The following is an 18,577-nucleotide window of genomic DNA, read 5'->3' on the forward strand; positions in this document are numbered from 1 at the left end:
GCCCACCTTCATACTGCTGCTGACGTAAAGCTTCTCAAAGACAGACGATCCCATCACTCTCTTTCCAGCAGCCTTATGGCTCCTGCTGCTGCCACATTAAATATAAACCATCTTTTAGCTTTATAAGTCTCCATGCCTTTTCCAATACTCCATGTTCAAGCTAAATGTACTCATTCCCGGTGTAGGACATGACTTTTTTTTCCCTTGAACCCTCTGAATAAATAAATGATCTTGCAAAAAAAAATAAGATCTTCCTATATTACTGTCCTGTATTATCTGCACTTATGTGCTTATTTTATCTCCCTAGAAGATGTGATATTCCTGTATTACCTTTAGTTTTGCTTCCTCTGATCTTTGAGCACATGAATGTATCAGGCACTGCTCTTAGAACACCTGTAGGAAATAATTTTACTCTCACGACAATTCTGATTGTATCCCCATGTTACCGTGACAAACCTGAGATGCAGAGAAGTTGAGTAACTTGCTGGGGTTCCATAACTAACAACTGGCAGAGCCAGGATACAGTTTCACATGGTCTGGCCCCAGAGCCCAAGCTCTTAACCTCTGAGCTCACATTTGTCAGGGATGACAGCTGTATTCCTGATATCATATTTTGGATTCAGCTGATGTTTTATAACTGAACCGCAGTTGAAGGCATGTATCCATTAATGGCCAGAAATATCAATGGCAGGCTGAGTGTGCGAATGTAATTTGATATCAGGAGCTGATTTAAGGTGTTTCCCAGGAAATCACTCTGAAGCTAAGAGCTATCTTTGTGCTATTTTTTCCTACTTGTTCTTTTTTTTCTTTTCTTATTCCAGTACATGGGCTGTATTGAGGTGCTGCAATCAATGAGGTCACTGGATTTTGGCATGAGAACCCAAGTTACAAGGTAAGAGAACAAAAATGGGACAGACTTTGAGGACTATAGTCTAAAGTCACAAGAGTTTCTCCCCACAGGAGTTTCATGCAAGGCTTCAAAGGCATCGTGGGTTTTTATTCATATGGCTGGAAGGTACACCAAAGCCCAGTGACCTTCGATGAGTAGCTTTGCCTCATCACGTGAAAGATTTCTCAGTTGTGTGGCGGGGCATCTGCATTTCATATGAGAACTGACAAGATGATGCAGTCAGAGAAATAGCTGGTTTCCCAGATACTAAATGTATTTAAAATAATGTCTAGAAATAGGACGTTACAGAATCTCAGACCTGTCGAAGAAGTAGCCAAAAATAAGAACAAGGAAAAACTTTCCACATCAGCAAGCCCAAGCTCTCCCCATTTATGGCATCCCTGACACAAGAAACTCTTACTCCTTGTCTGGGTCTCCCTCCTCCATGTAAGGTGAGCTGGATGAAAGAGTTGAACCCGGGGAGCCTTACCCAGGGTGGCACCCGGCAGCTTAGGGAAAGAACCAGAATCATTATTACACAGAGCACAAGTCAGAAGCAGAAACACAAGGCATGGTTCTTTAAGGCCAGGTTCAAAGCAAGGATGGAAAGGGGAATAATTGAGTGCTGAGACTGGTAACTGGGAAAATTGTGAGGTGAGGGGGATGAGGTGAGAGGACTGGATTTATAGGAGTGATTCAGGATGAAGACTTGGGCATCTGCGGTGTGTGGTGCCAGTATGTGTCTCAGGGGCAAGCTGCAGTGCCTGTCTGCACCCATGGTCGCAGGCCACCGTTTCCACAGGTGAATGTTCTCATTATGAAGAGAGGATAACTTTTCCTAATGCTCATCCTATGGAAGTCCGAGGCCTTGAAAAATTGTCCTCTTGACCAAAAGGTTTGGGGAAAAGAATCATACACTGTTTAGGAGAGTCACAGTTTACAATGATGTACAGTATTAAAGACCCTGAGAAGTCGTGTGCTATAGTTTAAAAAGCGCTAACTTCATCTTGAGATTTTCTAAATTTATTTGGCCCCAGAATTCTTTTTTTATGTAACATAAATGAACATTCCATGTATCTCTGGGGTTCCATGAAATGATCTTTAAGAAATGCTATTGTGGACTCTTGTTTACAATGCATTCAAATCTGTCTTTCCAAATTTCTCACCAATCCTTGGTATTCCCTCAGGAGTTAAACAGATGAAATCTAATTTTTTTTTTTTTTTTTTTTTTTTTTTTTCTGTATTCTTGGTGCCTATTTCAGTCCTTGGCACCCGGAAGGGGCTCAATGGATATTTATGGAATAAATGCCTGACTCCACCTGACTACTTTCCAGGATTTGGAAATGGCTACATCTTCCCTCCCTTTTAAGCCTTCTCTTTCACATTCTCAGGCCCTTCAACTATCCTTTAAGCGAGAGGGTTTCTAGATTACTTCCTACTCTCTTAGCCCTAATTTGGACACATTTCAGGTTTTGTTTCTGATGATGCTTAATCTGGAGAAAGCCCTTCCTCCAATCCTGAGCTGGTTACCGGTGGGAGGAAGAGGGTCGCTACCCCAGGTGCCTGGAGTGGGGATACAGGAGAAAGGAATGCCGCTGTCCATACTTGAGGATGACTGACGTTCTGTTCATTCCCTCATCCATTCATTTTGACTCATTCTCCTTCACTCGAATATTTATGGAGTGCTCATTAAGTGCCTGAAACTCTTCAAGAATAAAGGATGCAGATGCCTCTGACCTCAGAGAACTTAAATTCTACCTGGGGAAACAGACTATGGCAAGGAAGCAAATAAAGAGACAACATACTTTCAGGTAGTAATAAGTGCCATTACTATAGTAATAAAGCAGGGTAAGAGGATAGAGATGTAGTAGGTGGGCTTTTAAATTTTATTTTATTATCTAGTTATAAATATACTGTATATTTACTTAGAACATTTAGAAAATACAGATAAATATGAAAAAGAAAATCACTCATAATCTCACCTGGAAGTAATGTCTACTAACATTTTGTGCTTTGGAATAACCTTCTGATCTTTTCTTCCTTACATGTGCTTACAGTGATTTTTGTAGAAAAATCTGGAAAATATTTGCTACTGTTTCTCCCACGTTGACCATTTTCCTGTTGCTAAATATTCAGAAGAATTTTTAATTGTGGTAAAATGCGTATAACAGAAACTTTACCATTTTAACCATTTTTAAGTGTCCAGTTCAGCGGCATTAAGTGCGTTCATCTTGTTGTGCAAACACCACCACCATCCCTCTCCAGAACTTTTTCATCTTTTCGAATGGAAACTTTGTATATTAAATAATAACTTCTTATTCCCTTCTCCCCCAGCCCCTGGCAACCACCATTCCACTTTCTGTCTCTATGAATATGACTACTGTAGGTACCTCATATAAGTAGGGTTATATAGTGTTTGTGGTTTTTTGTGACTAATTTATTTCATTTAGCATAATGTCTTCAAGGTTTATCACTAGGTCAAACAATATAAATTTTTTTTTTTTAATTTTATTTATTTATTTATTTATGGCTGTGTTGGGTCTTCGTTTCTGTGCGAGGGCTTTCTCTGGTTGCGGCGAGCAGGGGCCACTCTTCATCGCGGTGCGTGGGCCTCTCACTATTGCGGCCTCTCTTGTTGCGGAGCACAGGCTCCAGACGCGCAGGCTCAGTAATTGTGGCTCACGGGCCCAGTCGCTCCGCGGCATGTGGGATCTTCCCAGACCAGGGCTCGAACCCGTGTCCCCTGCATTGGCAGGCAGACTCTCAACCACTGCGCCACCAGGGAAGCCCAATATAAATATTTTGAAGGCTTTAGATCTGTATTGCTAGATTGTTCTGCAGAAGAACCATATACTAGTTGATATCCTCCCTCCCAGCCATGTATCTATTTTTTGTTACTATCTGTTTTTATTTTTTATTTTATTTTTTTAATTTCTATTTTATATTGGAGTATAGTTGATTTACAATGTTGTGTTAGTTTCAGGTGTACAGCAAAGTGATTTAGTTATACATATACATGTATCTATTCTTTTTCAGATTCTTTTCCCATATAGGTTATTACAGAGTATTGAGTAGAGTTCCCTGTGCTATACGGTAGGTCCTTGTTGATTATTTATTTTATATATAGTAGTGTGTATATGTTAATCCTAACTTCCTAATCTCTATTTTAAAAACATCTTTATGAATTTGTCAGTCTGTATTTTCCTACTGTTTAGTAAATGGTAAAAGACTATTTCTTTCTCTGCCATGAAGATTCGGTTCATGACTAATGTACAGATCCAAGGGAAGGTGTCTGGCATAGTACCTGGATATTATTCCTTGTAGATGTGTCTGTATGAGATTCAGGCATGGCAAATTGTGCTCTGGGCAGACTTGTGGAAGCTTGAGGGTGGCTCACTGTCCATAAACCTCTAATTCCCACCCTACTTCGCAAATATTTACTCTTCTTCCCTCTCTTAATTTTTCCTTCTTTATCTCCTTCTCCTTTCTTTTCTCAACTTACGTATATTTTCACATTCAGCCACTATTCAAGTTGCTCTATTACCAATTGCCTTAGATGTTGTTAATATATAACTGTTGAATCAGGTTTCAAATAGTTTACAGTTTGAATTTCACATATTCACAAAGTTTCATTTAACTCATAATCCTACTTAACCCAAGAAAAAAAATTCAATGGACCAGTTAGAATTCTATAAGAAAGAACTTCATTTTGTGTGACCACAGGTATCTCCTGACATTTACCATCAAGCAGAAGATTAATCAGGTGTGACTGCTGATAAACTAGTGTAGCTAATTGCCACTACGCATACAAACAGGTGTATTCAGGCTGATGTCCTACCTGTTAATTGATCTTACCATCTCTCTACTAGTTAGTACATTGTTCCAGTTAATAGAGAGACAGCAACGTGAAGTTCCTGATAATAAAGGAGGAGCCATGGTTAAGATACAACAGTTGGGTCAGTGTTTGAAACAGAGGAGAAAGATGGAGTCACATTCTTCTCATTATGAGGAACCTGTCTGCCAATTGTTTGAGGGCTGAATCCATAGGACCTCTAGAACACAGAGAATACTCAGAGCAGAGAAAAAGAAAAGGACAAGGAGGCCATGTACTTTGTCGGCAGTTCCCTGGATTACACCCTTTCCAAAGCTCTCATCACACTTCTTTGACTCCAGATTTATCCACTAATTCTCACCCAGGCATTTATCCACTTGACTGATTTAGGACCACATCTTCATTTTTAGTAATCTAGTGTTCATGCGAAAGGGCAAAGGAGGAGGTTTTTCCTGATAGAAAAGAGAAACAAGATGATTAGGAAGACAAAGGCTCACGGTGATGGTTGCCTTCAGAATGTCTGGAAAACAATATCAAAAGGAAATAAGAGAAGGGGAAAATGAAAATCATACTAAGGATGACTTAGTCATTCCTCTCTCCTATAAAAATGTTCTCAACATGATTTTTATTTTTTAATTTTTTGGGGGGAGTGGGAACTCAAAACTTTTACTAAGATTATGTCTATTAAAAACTCTCATTCTACTAATGAGGAGATGAAATTTAGATTTAGTAACTTGCCCAAGGTCACACAGCTAATAGATGTGAAGATGGAACTTCAGGTTAAGGCTCCAGTATTAATAAATTTTGCTCTTTGCCACTATTTTAATATGTCATGATGGTTAAATGATACTTTTCCCTTTAATTTATTATTGTAGAGAACTGCATTAATAAGTTTTATAATATGGAACAATCATTGAATTCCTGCTGTAAACCCTTCTTAATTGTCATGTCATCATAGGTAGCAGTTACATACAACTTGTTAATATTTTATTTCAAATTTTTGCATCCTTATTTTAAGTGAGTTTTCTTTTTTGAACTATACTTACGAAATTTTGGTTTCAGGAATAGGTTAGCCTCATAAGAATGATTTCAGAACCTTTCCATATTTTCTGTGCTCTGCCACAATTTAAACAATGTTGGAATTATCTGCTACTAAAAAAGTCTTTGGAACTAGCACAAACAACTCTCTGAGCTTGTTAGATTTTTACCTCCATTGTCAAATCTTCTTTTTTATTAGTCTTTTCAAATTTTTTTATCCTTTGCTAAGATAATTTTGGGGTCATTTTACCCCAAAATTTGGGCATTTTATCTTGATTTTTCAAATTTGTCACATAATGTTGGCCATAGTATTCTCATCTAATTTTCACATAGCCTCTATATATGTGATTATGCTCTCTTCAACATTTCTGATTTGTTTGTGTGATCTTTTAAAATCAGATTTGCCAGAGGTTTGTTTATTTTATTGCGCTTTTGAAAGAACCAGGTTTAGTTTTTATTATTCAAATCTACTTGGTCTTTGGTTTTCTAATTCATTTATTTCCTCTTTATCTTCAGTATATCTTTCCTCCTTTTTAAGTTTATTTTATGCTGTTCTTTCTTTAATTTCTTAAGATTATTCTTTCATAATTTCTTTATTTTTATTTTTGTCTTCCAGTTTTATTGATATAATTGATATACAGCACTGTATAAGTTTAAGGTGTACAGCATAATGATCTGACTTACATATATCATGAAATGATCACAATAAATTTACTGGACATTCATCATCTCATATAGATACAAAATTAAAGAAATATAAAAAAATGTTCTTCTTATGATGAGAACTCAGGATTTGCTCTCCTAACAACTTCCATATATAACACTCAGCAGTGTTAATTATATTTATCATGTTGTACATCACATCCCTAGTACTTACTTATCTTATAACTGGAAGTTTGTACCTTTGACTCCCTTCCTCTAATTCCCCCTCCCTCCACCTTCAGCCTCTCGTATCCACAAATCTGACCTTTTTAATGAGTTTGTTTGTTTTTGCAGTGTAATTGACCTACAACATTATGTTAATTTATGGTATACAACATAGTGATGCGATATTTCTATACATTTCAAATTGATCACCATGATAAATCTAATTACCATTCATCATGATTTTTAAAACAAAGATAAAGAAAACAAAAACCTCATTTGATCTGAAACACACACACACACACACACACACACACACACACACACAAGAAATCATGTCACTAAAACCTAAAGCCCACTCCCTCCCTTGCATAAGCATCCACATCATGCAAAGAAGAAAAAAATCTTCCCTTTCCCACTAAGGATGCCTCTTTGTGTCTTGGTGGGAAACTGCTTCTGATACTGAAGGAGGAATAAATTATACGTCAGGGTAAATGCAGTAAGTGGAGCTGGTGGGACAGGGCTTGGTTTTCAACCCTGAAGAACAGAACTTCATGGGAAACATGGAGGGAACATTTAGTTCATCACCACAGGACATAATTTACCCCAAGGGCAGGGCACACTGCTGGTGGGAGGAACCTCCAGATCATTGTCATACTACACTGTCCTCTTCCTGTATTTATTGCCTTACATTTGTAACTCATACATGGTAATAAAATCAGCCAGGCTAAGTGCAAAGCACCCAGCACAGGATCTGTCCATGCCAGGCTCCAGGACAGCTGAGAAGCAGCAATTCTTGGTGAGTTATTAGCCTCATTCCTGTGATGGCCACCCCTTTGGGGGTGGGGGTCTGTGAAGGAAATGGGGAGTGGTTAGAGAACGAGTGGTGAGTGCTTCCTTTTGGGGTCCTGGCTTCAGATTCATTTTCTCTAGCTGATCGTAAGGGATCTGCCCAATTCCATTCTATGGGGGAAGAAAACCCTGAGTAGTGTTTTTTGGAACTGCTGCTGTAGACAGTAAGCAGGCTGTTTGGGTGATTGGTAGTAGGTAAAGCAGCAAGGAAGCAGAGATCATAATTCAGAGGATGTTGTAATTGGAGTAGTTTCCTGTTTGGAATGTTATTGCTCCTGAGCACTGATTCTGCAAATTTAATTCACTGTCTTGAAATTTTGATTCTTTGGCTTCAACAGGACATTAAAGGCAGCTCTTCAGAGGCAAATGAATACTTCTGTGTGTGTGTGTGTCTGTGTGTGTGTGTGTGTGTGTGTGTGTGTCTGTGTGTGTCTGTGTGTGTTAGCAACTATTAGATGCAAAGCAGATCCAAGATGCAGCTGAACGTTTACCTAAAGTCCCATGGATGAGCTTTATAAGAAATGTGAACATCAGGAGGGAAAGTATTAAGTATACTGTAGAGGTCAAATATCTGCATGCTAGGTGGCTAAATTAAGATATCAATTTGTTTGAAAATAAGCTGGCATTTATGTAACTTTCCTGAGGAATGTATGAATGAAATTGATTGCAGCTATGCATGGATAAGTGTGTGTATCAGTGTAAAACTTGGAGTAACTGTCCGGCATCTGGCGTGTGGGTTCTGTGTTGACCTGTGAGGAGACCATGCAGTGAAGTGTGGGATTGCAGCTCACATGGCACGCAAAGTAAAGACACCAGAGCGGGGATAAAGGGCCGAGTTTATTAACTTGCCAGGCAAGGGACCACCCCCCAGAGAAGACATTTACTGAGAAGAGTGGCAAGGAGAAAAAAAAAAAATCAAGAATGTTACAGTTCTAGTTCATAGTGGTCATGCTAAAATTTGAAAACGAGCACTTGCTGAGGGAGAATGTTCGTGGTTGGATAAAACAAGTTTCATTGTTCATTGGTCAGGAAGGAATGTAAAGGCCCCAAGAAGGGTCTGGGGTCCCAGGGTCAAGGCTTATGACCTTTATCAGCTGGTGAGAACAGTTACAACACATAACAGTCAAATCCTCCTCGGCAGGCACCAGTGTGAGTGGACGTACTTCTTCCCACACACGTGGAGACGTCAGGGAGCCCTCGTGGAGGTTTTGTGTGGCGTGTGTCTGAATGTGTGCACAGTGACCACCTCTGCTAGCTTCAAGCTGCGCTGCTCCCGGTTCCTCACAACGTCGTTAGGACTGAGATCTCGCTTCTCAGGTATCTGAGATGAAATAGCCAATTAAATTCCTTTTAGAAGTCTTCAAAGATACAGTAATTTAAAAAAATTCCCAAGCTGGGACTTCCCTGGTGGTGCAGTGGTTAAGAATCTGCCTGCCAATGCAGGGGACATGGGTTCGAGCCCTGGTCCGGGAAGATCCCACATGCCGCGGAGCAGCTAAGCCCGTGTGCCACAACTACTGAGCCTGTGCACCTAGAGCCCGTGCTCCACAACAAGAGAAGCCACCGCAATGAGAAGCCTGCGCACCACAACGAAGAGTATCCCCTGCTCACCACAACTAGAGAAAGCCCACGTGCAGCAATGAAGACCCAATGCAGCCAAAAATAAATAAATAAATTTATTAAAAAAAAAAAAGTTCCCAAGCAGTTGGGAAGGATTCTGATAGCATGACAGAGTCAAACCCACAGAGAGAGGGTGTGAAAGTCAAGGGCACCTTTTCCTTAGAGTCATTAGCACAGTGTCTGTCACATGCAGGTGCAATTACTATTTGAATGAGCACAGGTGAGGCCAAGAAGTACAGTTACTAAGGCAACCCACAGAATGGAAAAAACATTTTTTAAGTCATATATCTGATAAGGAATTAATATTCAAAATATGTAAAAAACTCCTGCAACTCAACAACAGGAAACCAAACAACCCTATTAAAAACTGGGCAAAGGACTTGAATAGACATTTCTCCAAAGAAGACACACAAATGGACAATAAGCACATGAAAAGATGCTTAACACCACTAATCATTAGGGAAATGCAAATAAAAACCACCACGAAATAGTACTTCACACTCATTAGAATGGCTATTATTAAAAAAAAACCCAAAACAACAAAAAACCAGAAAATAAATGTTGGCAAGGTTGTGGAGAAATTGGAACTCTTGTGCATTGCTGGTGGAGATGTAAAATGGTGCAGTTGCTGTGGAAACAATATGGCAATTCCTAAAAAATTAAAAATAGTATTACCATATGATCGAACAATTCCACTTCTGTGTATGTATCTAAAAGAATTGAAAGCATGTGTTCAGACAGATATTTGTACACACATGTTCGTAGTGGCATTATTCACAAACTCAAAAGGTGGAAGCAACCCAAGTATCCACTGATGGATGAATGGATAAACAAAACGTGGTGTATACATACAATGGAATATTAACCTTAAAAAAGAAAGAAACCCTGCCAGTTGTGACAACACAGATGAACCTGGAGGGCATTATGCTAAGTGAAATAAGCCAGACAGAGAAAGATAAATACTACATGATATCACTTATACGTGGAATCTTTTTTGAAAAAGTCCAGCTCATAGCAACAGAGAGTAGAAGGGTGGTTGCCAAGGGCTGGAGGGCAGGTAGGGAAATGGAGAGATATTGGTTAAAGGGAACAAACTTTCAGTTATAAAATGATTAAGGTCTGATGATCTAATGTATAACATAGTGACTATAGTTGATAATACTGTATTGAAATTTGCTAAGAGAGTAGATTTTAAGTATTCTCACCAAAAAAAAAAAAAAAAAAGGCAAATGTGTGAGCTGATGCATGTGCTAATTAACTTGATTTTGGGAATTCTTTCACAATGGACACATCTATCAAACTATCATGTTGTACACTTTAAATATATTATGACTTTATTTGTCAATTATACCTCAGTAAAGCTGAAAAAAAGGAAATTCTGATTCATGCTACAACATGGATTAACCTTGTCTTAGTGCATTTGGGCTGCTATAACGAAATACCATAGATTGGGTAGCTTATAAACAACAGATATTTATTTCTTACTGCTCTGGAGTTGGGATATCTGAGATCAAGGTGCCATCATGGTCAGGTGAGGGCCGTTTTCTGGATCACAGACTTATTGTATCCTCACATTGCAGAAGGGGCTAGGGAGCTCTGTGGTACCTCTTTTATAAGAGCACTAATCTCCTTCATGAGGGACCCACCCTCATGACCTAATTACCTCCCCAAAGTCCCACTTACTAGTACCATCACCTTTGGGGGGTTAGAATTTCAACACACAAATTTTGGGGAGACACAAACATTCAGCACACTGCAGGCCTTGAGGACATTGTGCTAAGTAAATAAGTCAGTCACAAAAAGACCAATACTGTATGATTTCATTTATATGAAGTGCCTAGAGTAGTCAGATCCAGAGATAGAAAGCAGAATGGTGGTTGCCAGGGGTTATAAGGGGAGGCAGTTAGTGCTTAATGGGTACAGAGTTTCAGTTTGGGAAGGTGAAAAAGTTCTGGAGATGGATGGTGGTGCTGATTGCACAACAATGTGAATGTATCAATACTTAATGCCACTGAACACTACACTTAAAAATGGTTAAAATGGTAAATTTTACGTATGTATGTTTTACCACAATTTTTAAAAAGTGTCAGTTACTAGATGAGTTATATTTTTGAAGTATTCAATGTTGTCTGTTTATTTTGCTGAAAAGGTGCAAAGCCAGTAAGAGAAGGACAACTGAAGCATCAGGGCCTATTGTCTAGCAGGTTCCACAGCTGAGAGTATTAGGGAAGGAGTGCATAGTGGCCTCTTCTAACTTCTTGACCGGGAAGCCCAACCAAAAACCATGCTGGCCGAGAGGGCTGCTGTAGGACAAGAGGCGAGAGTAGTTAACAACAGCTGACATTTGTTTCGCTTGCCCAGGGCTTTTACATTCATATTCTCTTATGAACCACACAATCACCCTGAGAGGAAGGCACTGTAATTCCCCATTTTGAGCATGGGGAAGCTGAGGCTCAGAGAAGGTAAGTGACCATCCCAAGACCACACAGCTCTTCTGCTGGGCTCAAACCCAGGTACTCTTAAACCAAATCCTGTCCCTACAGCACTTAATGTTTCCTAGTGACATTGCTTTGGTTTGAAACTAAGTAACTGCTCTTATAGCTGTGAATAGACTAAGATGCTGGGAGACAATTCAGGCAGTAAAGGCAAGCCTGAGTCATCTTTATCCACATTTTTTTTTTGGCTCCGCTTCTCGGCTTGCGGGATCTTAGTTCCCTGACCAGGGATTGAACCCAGGCCCCCTGCAGTGGAAGCACAGAGTCCTAACCACTGGACAGCCAGAGAATTCCCCTGAGTGCTCTAACTGAGAGAACAGCACGGCTATGATCATTACCATCGCTGATGTCAGGTCTCTGTGGAACATCTAATTCTTAACACTTTTTCACTATTCCTTTCTGATTATAAAAATTAGATGGGGCTTATTGTGGGAATTGGGAAATAGGGTAAAAGAAAAGAAAAAACAGACAAATCACTGGAGGTAATCAAGAGTAACAGTTTGGTATAAGGTTTTTCCAGTCATATGTTTGGAAACTAAAGTGAGATTATATGGTGCTTATTAATTTGTGATGTGTTTTTATCATTTATTATGCACATTTTCTAGGTCATTAAGTATGACCAGTACTTGCTTTGACCTGAGCTTTAAGGTGGCAGAAATAATTTTAAGTGCATCTACTTGCCATAGGTATATTTATTAAGAGTCTTTTGGCTTTAAGTAGCAGAAGATGACTCTGCCTCGCTTAAGCCAAAAGGGGGATTCTTGAAAGGATATTGGGGCAGCTCATGGAAGCTGAGGAACAGTGAACAATCAAACCAATAGAAGGATAGGGTCAGGGCTGCCGAGGCCTCAGCAGCAGGAGTGCAGAGACTCCCCGTCTCTGGTTTTCTCAGTTCCAAATATCAAATTCCTAGGTAGGATGGTGATTGGGGCCTAATCCTGAGCCACTCATCTTTGGCCAGGACAGAGTTGCATTGTGGCAATATGGTAGTTCTGTAACACTCATATATTGAGAAGGGCATTTGCTGGGAGGAGGAAAGAACAACTTGTAAAAACAGCACTAGTAAATGCAGTAAAAAATGGATTCCTACCTCAAAGGGAAAAGAACACAATAGATCGATTTCTTCGAACACCTTAAAAAAAAAAAGATTGGGAATATATAAATCATCCCCCAAATGCTTCACTAAAATCTAAGGGTTGCAAAATTGTTAGTCAGATGTTTGATGTTATTATAGTTAGTGCATTAATTTTTGAACATAATTCAATTGAGCTGTATGTTTAAGTGGTGTTTGGATATTTCAAGAAACTTTGAAACTACACGTATAGGTATTGTATATGTTTATGCCTTTTTTATAGGATGTAGGGCATTGTTTTAGTGTTTTTGAGATATTTATAGAGGTTTATAAAATGGTCATTAGTTTTATTCTACAACAGGCTGTTTACAGCGTCTATATTTTATTTGCCGAGAAATCCTTGGTCAGGAATGAAACTCCCAATTACAGTATTTTTTCCATGGCAAATGTGATCCACTTTATGAAATGGTTTCTAAAAATATGTTGCAGCTGAAATCAGGGCCTGCTAATTTATCCATATGAATCTATAGAAACTTACAGATGTGCTGATATTATTGTATGAACACACACACACATACACTCTCTCTCTCTAACAGGCAATATACACACATTCACTGACCTAAGTGAGAAGAGTTAGCTATCTGTCCATGTCTAAGTATGGATTATAGTGGATGGCCTCAAGAGTTTGAGGAGAAACAAATTAATTCAGAGCTTAAAATGCATGAATGTTAAAGCGTATGCATTTGGGGGTGACCCCAGTATTTTTAGCTTCAATTACTAAATGAAATAGCTTTTTCCCAGTGATTTTTTCCCCCAGGCCTTCTCTACCATGCACAGTCAGTTGAGAACACTTTCTGGTATCTCCCTTTTGTGGCCCTCTTCGGTTTCCTTTAGAAGTCAGTACTGAATGTTTGTAACACCCCAAGCATTTTCAACTAGACTCTGTGTAAATGTCTCCAGGACCAAGAAACGGGGTTTCTAATTTTGATTTTAATGGACATAGTGGTCAGCTCCTGCTATGAATCATTTAACAGTGCAATAGAATAGGCCTTTTGAACCATTGCTCCTGGAAACACCAATGCTGTGGTTGCATAGGCGCTTCCTGAAAAAGTCTAGAGTGGGCCCCAGAGTGTGTCTGGCCTAGAAGGCCTTGGGTCCCTATGGTCCTTTTTCAGTGGGGCAGTCAATCGCAAGGACTTCATCGTCCATCATCTTTGGGCCTTAAGGTTCTCCCTGGAAGCCTATTCCATGGGCCTGGTAGGTTGCAGAGCCACAGTGACTGGGGCATAGTTGGATCAATAAATATTTATTGGTTAACAGAGAGGTTTCAGGGCTTTTCAGACCTAGATCACAGATCTTTAGATGACTCTGGAGGTCTCGAAGGCTCCATGGTCACTGCTGGTAGTCAGAGAAAAGCAGAAAAGACCTAGACATTCTACAAACATGGAATCTGGCATCCTGAACTAGACCAAATTCCAGAATGAGGAGCTCTTAGACAATTGGGTCAGGTCCCTGGCTCCACGGTAGAGCATCTGGCACATGGACCCCATTCGTATACATTGTTGAACAAAGGAATGAAAATAAATTCACTGAAGATACTCAGTTTGATTCAGAGAGCCTTGGGGTCCAAGGAGTTGATTCAGATGAAGAGAAGGATTTCTTGATCCCGGGGAACTGGCTGTACTTCAACCTCTTTCTAGTTCAGGGATTCAAACATGGTTTTCAACTTTTAGCAAGCAGTCTACAGAGCAGTTTATTATTAATTAATAGCTGCGGTCAGCATCATAAAAGTTAACATTTATAAAAGATATTACTAGTAATCCTATTTTGCGCATGAGGATACTGAGACGTAGAGAAATTATGGAATTCCCCTAGCAAGTTAATAAGTGGTGAAACCAGTAATCAGGTCTGCCTGACTCTTGTGTACTATGCCTCAGTCAAAATGAGAGAATTCTAAGGAACAAAACTCAGGGAAATGCTGAAAGCCAGAAGTGACAGAATAAGGAAACATCCAAACCTCAGGTTAGAATTTGTCCTAGGTTCAAGATACCACATCCCTTGTTTGTGAGTTCTCTCTGGAAGGGCCTTCATAAAGATGCTCAAAAGTATGTAGGTGAGGATGCTTTTAGTATCCTTTTCTGATCTCTACTAAGGAAAGAAAATTGTGTCAGACAGTGGTTCTCAAACTTCAGCACACGAGAGAATCAATCACCTGCAGGGCTTGTTAAAACACAGAGTGTTGGGCCCCACTCCCAGAGTTTTGAATTCAAGAATTTGCGTGTCTGACAAGGTTCTTGGTGTCGCTTATGCCGCTGGTCTGGGGACCACACTTTGAGAACCACAGGTGTAAGGGAACCCTATCAGTGGTTTCAAAATGAGTTCTCTAGTTGGACCACGGATCATATGGAAATCCCTTGTTTTTGAAAAGGTGGATCCCCAGAAAATCCCAAAAAGCATCTGGAGGTTACTTTTGCTTTTAAGAAAGGAAAAGGGCAAAGCCTAGGGAATACCAGAGCAGCGAGTTTTAATTCTGATATATGTATGTATGTATATATATACACATATCTCCAGAAAAATCAATGTTACAGTTCCTTTTAGGAAGAGTGAACTAAATGGGAAGCACTCAAAATTCATTAAAAACTAATCTCAGCCTGAAAGACTTTTCTTTGATGAAAAGAGAGCTTTGTGGCCAAAGGAAATACAGGACAGTTGGCATGTCTCTCCACCTGCCAGGCAGATTTGTTCCATTTCCTGTCAGGATTCTCCTTAGGAAAACTGTGAAATGCCTACTGGAATAAATGCAGGCTCTGACCCCTTTTCTTAAACATGAGTTGGAGCCTGTGAGAGCTGCACCTGCTCTAGGAAAATGTGCATTTTCATGTATGTTTGATTAATAAAAGGGTGAATCTTTTTGATCTGGATCATCTGAGCCACTTACGAGGATTTTCTTTCACTGTCAGCTGTGACAACGCAGATTCTTAAAAAGGAAAGACATCCTCTAGTTAAGTGTTTATGCCAAAGTAAAGTAGCATAATTCTGGCAGCAGCTCATTAGCAGGACTTAGGCTGGCTCTAGAAACAGACTCTGAGATGGAGAGTCAAATGCAAAAGGTTTGCTGGGAAGTGTCTCAAGACCAACACTTGAGGGAGTGAGGGATACAGGACTAGACCTGGTGGGGCGGGCGAGGAGGCTTGAATACTGATGCTGTCTCAACAAAAGCTTCAGCAGATCTCGTGGGTAAAGAGACCGGGCCTTCAAACCCCGTATTGACTTGTCATTGGTGCCTGCTGCCTCTGGGGAGGGACATAATCTGTGGGCTAGGTAACTGCCTTAAGGAGAGGACAAGTTCTGGGGAAGGAACTCAGCTGTGAGCCATTAGCAGTGAACACTTCAGCAACAGGGGCAATGAGTACCTTTGTTCTGAAGGGGGATCTGGGTTATACAGGGGGACAAGGATCGTACTTTGTTTCAGTGCCATAGAGCTGTCTAAACATTTACATATTGAGCATTCAGTATATCCAAGGCAGGTGCCATGGGGTATCTAAAGAAAATCAGATAAGCATTCTGCCTTTATAGAAATGTGAACTATCCATTATTACTACTTGCATAATAGACATAATTGGACCTCTTCTACAACATATTATTTATAACATTCCAGTTATAACCATAGAGTACGCTGCTGGGTACTAGGTATTGTAAAAAGCAGGTTAGACCCAGTTCTCAAAGCAGACAGACATTTTAAGGATAAAGCAATAATAATGGTAACATTTACTGAAGCATTGTTCAAAGCACTATTATTATTCCCACTTTATAAATTTAAGAAACTGAGACATAGAAAGCTTTAAAAACTTGCTCAACGTGACAGAGCTTATAGGAGACTGCTAGATTTTGAATTCTGGCTGTCTGATTGCAGAGCCCACTGCAATGAGCTTTTCTTCATTGAGCCTTTCTTCATCCTATTATCATAGAAGAGTTATAGATAAATTAAAGTGCTCCACTTTTTTCCCTTTTAACAATTATTTATAGTAATTTTACACTTTTGTTTATTTCTGTATTCCGGCAAGCACTTTGTACTGTACCATGCACATGATATCATGTCACTGAATGAAGCTTAGTTGATATAAAAAAAAAAGAAGAATGTCAGTTCCCCTCTCCCTTCACTGAATGCTGGTAGGAGAAACAAAGAATGGAAGATGATAATTAACAGTATGTAGAAGAAGTTCCATAATCCTTATATTTATACAGTAGAAGACTCATCTCTTATAAAACCCAGCTTCCTGTACCAAGATACTTAGCAAGACCAAGTCCAAAATATGTATAAATAATCTTTGTCTGTGAAGATTAAAAGGTTATGTTCTAATGGTTTTTCTGCCATGTACAAGCTAATAGCTGACTGTGACCCCAAGGCCTCTTACATTCCTTTCTGGTTTGCTCCAGAAGAAGGGTCAGCAAAACACCTGCTACCTGATTTTGATTTTGCCACCTTTTGAGCCAAGAATGGTTTTTGACTTTTTTTTTTATTTTTCTCTAAAGTATTTGTTTATTTATTTATTTATTTATGGCTCTGTTGTGTCTTCATTTCTGTGCGAGGGCTTTCTCTAGTTGCGGCAAGTGGGGGCCACTCTTCATCGCGGTGCACGGGCCTCTCACTATCGCGGCCTCTCTTGTTGCGGAGCACAGGCTCCAGACGTGCAGGCTCAGTAGTTGTGGCTCACGGGCCTAGTTGCTCCGCGGCATGTGGGATCTTCCCACACCAGGGCTCGAACCCGTGTCCCCTGCATCGGCAGGCCGATTCTCAACCACTGTGCCACCAGGGAAGCCCGGTTTTTGACTTTTTCAAACGGTTGGGGGGAAAATATCAAAGAAGAATATTTTGTGACATGTGGAAATTACATGGACTTCACATTTGTGTCCATAAGTGTTTCTGGCACACAGGCATGCCCATTCGTTCATGTATCGTCTGGGGCTGCTGCTCAAGCTACAACTGCAGAGTTGAGTTGTTGCGACAGTCTGTATGGCTCTAAAAGCCTAGCGTTTTCGCTCTCTGGTCCTGTATAAAAAGGCCTGCTGACTACTGCTATGCAGAGATGCTCAACCTGACTTAGCTCTGTTGGAAGCACTTGAGGGACCTTTCAAAACTCCCAGTAGCCCCACCCTCACCCATTAGATCAGAATGTCTGGAGATGAGACCCAGTCATCAGGGTTTGTTAAAGCTCCCCTGTGTTTCCCCAGTGTGCAGCCAAGGTTGAGAACCACTGCCTAGAGCATGAATACATTTCGAGGGGCAGATGGACTAGGCTTCTCAGCATCCAGGCCACCAGATGGGAGAGAATGCAGGTCACTTATCACCACCCATGTGTGCAGGGGGTCATGTGAGCAAAGATGTTCAGGACCTCCAGACGCCCTCTGGTGAAAGCCCTTCCCGTGAGGAGGAGAGAGCCAGGATAAAGGGGACAGAGCGGACAGGAGAGGATTATACCAAATATCTTTCCCAGCCTATTGACTAAGTTGTATACAAATTTCTCGCCGAATGGAACATCATCAAATGTGCAGGTAGTGTAGCCTTCCCTACCGTAGCTGCTAGGAGCAGGTGACCTAATTCCTTAGCATCCACTGATACGACCATCTGGTTGAAGCTGTAGAGCACAGAACCAGCCATACTGTGCAATGAGTTCAAGTAGAAGTTCTAATCTGCTGTGTGGTCCTTGAACTGATCTGCTTCAGAATCACCTGGGAGGCTGTTAAACTGCAGACCTATAGAATCAAAAATCTCAAGAACAGTCCCAGGAATCTGCATTTTTAACCAGCATCCCAGTTAATTCTTAAGAACTTTGAAGTTTGATCGCCACGTACCTAAATGGTTATCTCAGTGAATTCTTAGCAGATGTGCGTGCCAAAGTTGTCCGACCAGTGGA

General features: G+C 40.3%; 1 protein-coding gene across 2 annotated transcripts in view; it reads left to right on the forward strand.

Moving 5' to 3' along the window:
* Positions 1-18,577, forward strand: part of SHC4 (SHC adaptor protein 4) — a 130,018-nt gene that overhangs the window by 40,363 nt on the left and 71,078 nt on the right. For both annotated transcript variants that reach the window (XM_036843630.1, XM_036843631.1), the window contains exon 2: positions 822-892. In XM_036843630.1, coding sequence (XP_036699525.1) covers positions 822-892 — 71 coding nt within the window. The remainder of the gene's footprint in view (positions 1-821; positions 893-18,577) is intronic.

This window comes from Balaenoptera musculus, chromosome 2, assembly GCF_009873245.2.
Source record: "Balaenoptera musculus isolate JJ_BM4_2016_0621 chromosome 2, mBalMus1.pri.v3, whole genome shotgun sequence".
Classification (NCBI taxonomy): Eukaryota; Metazoa; Chordata; class Mammalia; order Artiodactyla; family Balaenopteridae; genus Balaenoptera; species Balaenoptera musculus.